General features: G+C 44.9%; 1 protein-coding gene across 6 annotated transcripts; it reads right to left on the reverse strand.

Annotated features, from left to right (window-relative positions):
• Window positions 1-3,219: 3,219 nt before the first annotated feature.
• On the reverse strand, window positions 3,220-7,247 carry LOC113837914 (ephrin-B2-like). Of its 6 annotated transcripts, none has more exons than XR_004772650.1 (4): window positions 6,582-7,247; window positions 5,388-5,519; window positions 4,665-4,727; window positions 3,220-4,132 (listed from the first exon to the last, which is right to left on the reverse strand). XR_004772650.1 is itself a non-coding variant. In XM_035453842.1 (4 exons), the coding sequence occupies exons 2-4, from the start codon at window positions 5,441-5,443 to the stop codon at window positions 3,918-3,920; spliced, it is 480 nt and encodes a 159-aa protein (XP_035309733.1). In that variant the 5' UTR covers window positions 5,444-5,519; window positions 6,582-6,878; the 3' UTR covers window positions 3,220-3,917. The 6 variants fall into 6 exon arrangements, 2 of the variants coding, with proteins under 2 accessions (XP_035309733.1, XP_035309734.1); XM_035453842.1 differs by having other exon boundaries at window positions 4,479-4,727; window positions 5,428-5,519; window positions 6,582-6,878; XM_035453843.1 differs by having other exon boundaries at window positions 5,428-5,519; window positions 6,582-6,870.
• Window positions 7,248-7,536: the final 289 nt, after the last annotated feature.

Consider the following 7,536-nt stretch of genomic DNA (forward strand, 5'->3'; position numbering starts at 1 on the left):
CTATGCAGTTCCATGTGGTCTAGTGCTGGCCTTCCATTCATACCAACTTCAGTTAGGGAAGGTCTGGGCTCCACCCTCCAGTTTTCCAGGAGGCTACCATGTTTGTGGCTTTCTCATTCCTCACAGGAGGAGCTAACTTTATACCCCTGCATTTTGTTTCTCACCAGAAGGGCCAGTTCGCTTTGCAGCCCTATTAGGATGTAGGCAGAGATTGCCAGAACAGTAGGTTTGGAGAGGTGCTCACCTTTATATCTGTAAATCATGACACTAAACGGTGAATTCTCTGGGGTTAAGGGTGTAGGATGCTTCTGCAGAGGAACAATGGGAGGTGGTAGCTAATGAACCAAGGCCCTTAAAGAAACAGATACACTCCAATCCACTTTTGACATGCTGCTTTAACAGACTGAGTTTCAACTCTAGGTAATGAGGCACTTTTTGAGAAAGGGAATTTGTGCAGAGCAGTTATCTTTTCTCTGGGATTAAGGCATATGCTACTAGGCCAAATGTTTTGCAGCTTTTTTGGGGGGGGAATTTTCTAAAATCCCACTAAATTGACCAGGCTGTTCTAACTACTATCTATAAGGGTGCCACAATATCTTGCCACATATTTACATTTGTGTTTTCCTACCTTTGGACCCATCCTTACTCCCCCGTGTCATAGGTCACCTCCCCACCATGTTGGTTCCTGTGAAGCATCTCTAGTCCTCATGCTTGGTGGCAGGCTCCTTTACAAGTTTCAGCCCTTTACCATATTGACATGCAGAGCTAGCTACATACTCTTGCCTGGAGCTGTCATGATTACAAGCTGTACTATGGGGACTGGAGTTCAAATCCCAGGTCACTCGAAGCTGTCCACGTAGCCAGACTCCCTGTGGCTCTATCTGCTCTTGTATGACCCTGACTTTGACTCATAAAGGCATTAGCCACCTTGCACACCCATTGTGAATATTTTTCATTCCAGGTGTCAACCACTGGCATGAAAGCTATATGAACAGAGTCCTGGTTTTCATGCGTGCTAGCTAGGCAGCCAGTCTTCCAGCTGGTCCACATTTCCAGCCCTCTCCATATGTTGAGGTTGAGTTTGTGTGGCTAGCACATACAAACTGTCCTGGATCTTACTGGATCTAAGGCCCCTGGAACCTTGAACCTACAGCCCCAGCCCACTTTGGATGTTGTGCTTCTGTTTGTTCTAGTAGATATTTCCCAGGTGTGAGTACTGTGTCTATTCAAGAAGTAGAAAAGTTTATACAAATTTCTATAGTATTTTCTGGTGATGCCAGGGCAGGGAAATATTGGCCTCCACTCTGTATATCTGCAAGGATTCTGGGTTATTGCTTGCTATTTTGAACTACCTCTGCAAATTACACAAATGTTCCTGGGTCTGGAGAAGTGGGGGCAAGCAGAACTATGAGGTCAAGGCCAGTCTGGTCAACAGAGCAATTTTCAGGTCAGCTGAGTCTCACATAAACCTTGTCTCTAACACCCCACCTCCTTCAAACGATTGTTTTTCTCTGGACTTCTTTTAATCTATTGTAGTGCAGAGTTTGGCCAGTATGTGGGAGTCTTGGCACAGTGATTGACTGAAATGTCCAGTTCTCCAAATTTTAGTGTATCCCTGGTGTTCTTTCTCTATCACTGCTGTTCTAATCTGCCAATCAGCCAATCCCCATCCTAAAAGATCTGCATGGAGTCCACATCAAATCCAAAGAGCTTCATCAAAGCTTGCGTGCTTATGGCCCCAGGAGAACAAACATTTTCCTCAACCTGCACTTTCTGGGCCTCCTGCCCCAAGACAGGGTCTCATGTGCTCCACTCTGGTTTCTGATTCTGAGGATGATCTTGAATTCCTAATCATCTTGATCCTAGGCCATTCTTGGCTGGCCACATAGTTGTATATTATCCTTTACACAGCAGATCCTTAGGACCTCAGATCAAGAAAAACAACTTGACCCAGTCCTCCACCCCCAGGCTCAGTCACCTAGAAAACCTTCCTGGACCTGTTACTCATGAAGTCTTTACCCTGCCAAATATCCTCTTTGTGGCTTCCAAATATCCTGCCTATACTAACACCCAGTGCACAAACAACCCATTCTACCCCTCCCCATATCCTTCTCTACTGAATATATAAGCTAGCCTGAGAAAAATAAAGCTTGCCACTTGATCAGAATTCAGTCTTGTGGTCATTCTTTCTGCATCTCTTGTGTCCCCATTCCCTATCCATGACTCTCTTGCCACAGGTTAAAGTCCTGCAGGATGGACAATTGGTAACTTTTAGGGTGATGCAGCTTCTCTTAGAAGTAGCTGTATCTGAACTTTTACATTGTAAAGGGCTAAGGGCTGGGACTGCTTTAATTGCCACGACCGATGAATTCCAAGTCTCGTGGTGTGTATTGTGTGTTATCTTAAAATACATATTACTAAAAATCTTTCATTTTAGATCCCTTGTGTTCTATACACCTATTATAACTATGTCCTATCTCCCTCCTTCCCCTTGATATCATAACTTTACCTCCATCTTAAGGACTCTTAGGGGTGTGCCATATGTGCTTTGCTTTGACATGGAGCCCGGGTAGAACCTCAGAGCCCAGACAGCATAGCCATCAACCAATAACCAAAGTGTAAAGCTCAATCGCGGAGGGGGAGGGGCACTCATGGGGACTGGGTGAATCTGACCAACCTTTCCTAATGAAAATGTCCCGATATCCTCAGTGGTGATGGACTTACAGCCATTTTGACCTTTGTCTTTTCAACTTCTAGGTCAGATTTGGCTCTCTGCTGTTCTCCTACATGGTTTTTCCCTGTGGTGATTAAAATGTGGTAATACAGCAGCTGATTCTGCTTAAACCATCTCCCAAAGCAGACTGACTCTCCCGCAGGCTGTGCTTTTTTATTGCCAGTACCTCAACAGTCCTGCCCCAGAGGTCTGTCCTCTCTGAACTCTGGCCAGTCCTTTCATAACAACGGCCCCTTTGTTCCACTTCAGGAGAGGGGCTTTGATTCCCTTTTGCACAGCTGTGATAGTGAGCTCACCACCACTCAACAAAGTCTGTAGGCTCCCACATTCCTGGTTCCTCTCAGCAAAACCAAAGCACTATCTATTGTTTCCTTCTTGCTTTCCCCACTATGCTCCACCTGCGGTGGTAGCCAGCATGTTCCTCACTGGGCCACACCTCCCAGGCTTTTCCCAGCAAACCCACCCAAGCCTCCAGGAATGCAGAATTCTGTACATAATACCCATTTAATTTCATCTTGGTGTAAAGGATGGGCCCAGGGCTGGGTGGTGAGTGTCCCTTAATGATACAGGATGTGGAGTGAGGGGTCTGGCTAGGTGTTGCAGAGCCCTGGAAACAGAAGGAGTGAGGACTAAATGCTAGGGATCTTTGAAAACCTTACTGAGGTTACCCGAGGTCCGAGTGACAAGTACAGTGTGCATGACAGGAAACACAGAGGCAGAGGTGCAACTTTCTCCTAAGGTACTGCTGCATAGACCACCCATAGCCCACCGTGTCCTCCCCGGGATCTGCAGAGGCCTGAGTGCCTGGCTGGGTGCATAGCATAGAGGTCCACACAGGGACACAGCAGTCCAAGTGGGGATCTCTTAGCAATCTTCCAGCTTCTGGGGAGAGTCTGTGGTTCCCCAAGGCTGAAAAGTTACAGCCTACAAAATGGTCCAGCTCCAGGATCTTCTAGGAGGCATTCCACCCCCAGAGCCAGGCTCAGGCAGTCCCTGTGCCCACAACAAGATGAGAGTTCCCTTGGGAGGCAAAGTTCCCAGGCCTCAGACCTTGCAGTAAATGTTGGCAGGATTCTGTGGGGGCATCTCCTGCACGATGTACACTGGGTCCCCATAGTCCCCGCTGACCTTCTCATAATGTGGGCAGAAGACATTATCTGCAGTCCTTAGCGGTATGAGAACATCACTGGGTTCCCAGCCAGAGTTGTTGCCACCTCGCTTGGAGGTGCTGTGGAGAGTGTTTGCCGTGCCTCCTGCGGTACTTGAGCAGCAGTACCACCAAGGTGATGATGATGACGATGAAGATGACGCATCCTGATATGATTCCTGCGAATAAGGCCACTTTGGAACCCAGATTGTTTCTAGAATGCCCTGTGCTGTTGCCTTCGGTGCTGATACCTGCACGGAAGCAAGAACAGCCATTTACTGTGGTTCTGAGACTCTGCCCTCTAGCTTGAAGAATGAATTCTCCAATTGCAAACAAGTAAGCATAGCAGATGCTCAACTCACTGGATGAACTTGACAGCAGTTCACCAGATGAGGGTAAGGAGCTTCAAAGGTCCTACACTCACTCACCAGGCCAACCACTTCCTAAAGATTAGACAGCAAATCTGGAACATCCCTATTTTCAACACTTCAGGATGCATCGGTAGCTGACACACCTGGTGAGCTCTGCTCTTGTGACTGTAAGACACTGACCGGGCTGAATTAATCTGTCTTAGTGGCAGAGTTAATATTGACTCACTGGGAGCAAAGACTCCAGGAACCTGTGCCCACGAGTGAATCCCATTGGTTGGGATGTGTTTTGAGGCTTCTCTTCCTCTAGGCGTTCTAAGAAAAATGCACCTCATAGACACACAGCCCAACCACATTGCTATCCCTGGATTTGGTTTCACAAAAGGGCTTGTTATTGAATTTCTCCTGTTTGTACCAGCTTCTAGCTCCAGATGTCTTGTTGGATCATTATTCGTGGTTGATCCAGCAGGACTTGCATCTACATAAAGAAGAAGTGATTAATCATGGCACAGACATCTGACAATGTAGCAAGCATAAGGAGTTGCAAAGATATATCAAGAGGAATGAACAGCAATGAACATAAGACTCTCTATGCAAAGCACTGAGAAATACAAGAATATAACCTTACTTTTTAATAACAATGGTTATCCTAGTTATTTGTTAGGTTTAGATTAGGAGGCCATCTGTGGAAACTATAGGGATTCTTACATTTGGCAGTCAAAGCATTCCAGATGACATTTCGATTTCACTAAGCAAGTTGATTGACAGCTATACTAGTCTCTAATTAGAATAATTCTTTGTTTCTTCACAATAGGTTATTCTACGTGAAAACACAGCTCTTGGTTTGTCCAGATTTGAAAATGAAACAAATCAGCAGAGCCAGTGTTTACATACAAGACTCTTTGATTGTTTTTCAAAGAAGTGTTCTGCATTGTAAAGAGATATATCTATGGCAGCACACAGACACCCTGTCTCACTGGCCTGAACTTTTAGAGAGACCTAAATGAGAAAATTTGAGCATGTCAGTTTGGGGGACTCTACCAGTGGTTCAAAGTACAGAAAAGGGTCTGCCTTCAAAACTAGCAAGAGGGGTGATGGTGAGTGTCACCCCAGGTGCCACGCTGGCTGTGGGCTATACCTGGTCACAGTGGGGTCACAAAGCAGCAGTTGATCTTTACCTTGTCCAACTTTCATGAGATCTTCATAGATCTTGTTTGGCACACCCCTCCCTCCTGGTTATGCAGGCCTTCCAAAGACCCATTTGATGTAGCTGATTAAAAATAAAATGGAAAAAACAAAAAATATAGAACAAATCAGGAAATCAGTAGGATTTCATGAACATGAATTGTCTAAAAACAATTTGAATAATAAGAATTCACTCTTTGTCATAAGTTTTCTGAATGTAGGGATGCTGAAAGCTGAAAAGAAATAGAAAAATAAACAAAGAGAAATGGATGCTGGAAACATTGTGACATGTAGACTACCTGTTTAAAAATGCAATTAAACACACCCTCCCATATACACATGATTTAGTATTACTTTATAGGTAAAAGGGAAAGCACCTTCTAAAATAGCCAGCGACTCCTAGGGATGGGGGGTGCGAAACTAGAAAGTGCAAAAGAGCAAACATGATAATTTCAAAACTTGGTAATCGTCTCCCAACTCCTATTTCCTTCACTCCACACCTCCTGCTTAAAGAACAATGAAATAGATGCTATGCTTGTCAAACCTCCAAGTTCTGTAAACACTATCAGGGGAGACTTCTGACAACCCCCTTGCTCCTTTCTCCAGCCAGGAATGTGCTTAAGTAGCATACTAGAACTCAAGTCTTCTGAGTCTGCATTCTCATCACAGTGTAAGTCCCTGCAAGCATGTGTTTTTATAAACCCCCATCAGCCACTTTAGCCAAGTTTCCTGCTAGGGAAAACTCCAGCTGGACAGAGAGTTTGCACACCCCTTTCCCTGTCTGGGTCCTGGGACAACTTGGATATAACCAGGTGGGGGCAACATTGGCCAGCTGGGCTCCTTTTCCACTTTAAAAATGAGGGGAGAGGGAGAGCACAACGCTTCTACCAATGTCTTCCTGTCTGTCTAAGCTGTTCTGTCTACACACATTGCTGTTTGTCCTTAAGCCAGTGAATTATCTAAATGGCTTTGTAACTAAAGCTGTACAGAGATGGGCTGTCAGGCCGTGTAAGGAAGAGCAGGCTTTCAGTTTACAGTTCAAGTTTGAGTAGGAGGAGAAGGTGGAATGTGCTGAACACTGCTTCCCTTTGAGTTCAATGGGCAAGGAACAGAAGTATTTCATAGACACGCCTGTAATTTTAATCACCTTCCACTTTCTCTATCAAAGTCCTGTCTGCTAACACTATACTCGGAAGACAATGACAAACAGACAAGTGTTCTGGCAACTTCTTTCAGCCTGGTTGTCTTGTTTTGTCTTGTTTTCCAAGCATACCACCACCAAACAGCTCCAAATGCCTTCATGGTTTGTAGAGGTTTGTAACTAAAAAAAATCAAATACGAATTCACATCTGTGTTCTGGAATTATCAATTTCTACTCTCAGTATTTTCCCAAAAAACAAAGGGTGCCTCTTCTCCAGAGAGTGCACTTAATCTTGGGTCTCATAGTTGCATCTCTTTTCTCAGTCTTTGCTGACACTAAGCTTTTTCTGGGAAATAGGTAATAGTTGCCATAATAACTGAAAATAGGTAATAGTTGCCATAATAACTGAAAATAGGTAATAGTTGCCATAATAACTGAAAATAGGTAATAGTTGCCATAATAACTTTGTCAGGGAGTTGCAGTAAGCTAAACAGTGTCCACTCACAGACGGGAGAAAATGCTTGTCAGATAAGTCAAAGTAAAGTTCTAAAGAGACTGTGTGTTTGAGAACCTACCAAAAGGGCCTTAGTATTTTACTGTGTTATCATTTTCCTTATCTTCTTTTCCCATTTGCAAAAAGTGACTCAGCCAAAGAGCCTCTCTCCTATTGCTTCTCACTGCACCAAGTGCGTGGGCCTGCACTATCATTCGCAAGACCACTGTCTCCTGCCTCAGAGGCTGCACTATCGGCGATGTCATGAAGTGACAGCAGGGGGCGCACACCTGTGTGTTCCTGGAAGGTCTACCTGAACCAGGCAATTCATTTGGGACAGCACTCTTGGGTACTGACAATAGACAGTGCCTCCAAGGCTGAGTGTCCCTGGATGAGCTCTTGTCCCTCATGACTCCAGCATTTGAAAAACCAAACAAATTTTTGTTAAGACCGTGTCTAAACAGCACA

This window comes from Cricetulus griseus, unplaced genomic scaffold (genome assembly GCF_003668045.3).
Source record: "Cricetulus griseus strain 17A/GY unplaced genomic scaffold, alternate assembly CriGri-PICRH-1.0 unplaced_scaffold_368, whole genome shotgun sequence".
NCBI lineage: Eukaryota > Metazoa > Chordata > Mammalia > Rodentia > Cricetidae > Cricetulus > Cricetulus griseus.

What these genes read in the sequence shown, in the direction of transcription:
- LOC113837914 (XM_035453842.1), bottom strand. An exon ending in TCCTGGAGTCTTTGCTCCCA is followed by an intron (nt 4,133 to 4,478) that starts GTGAGTCAATAT and finishes GCTTCCGTGCAG; the next exon opens with GTATCAGCACCGAAGGCAAC.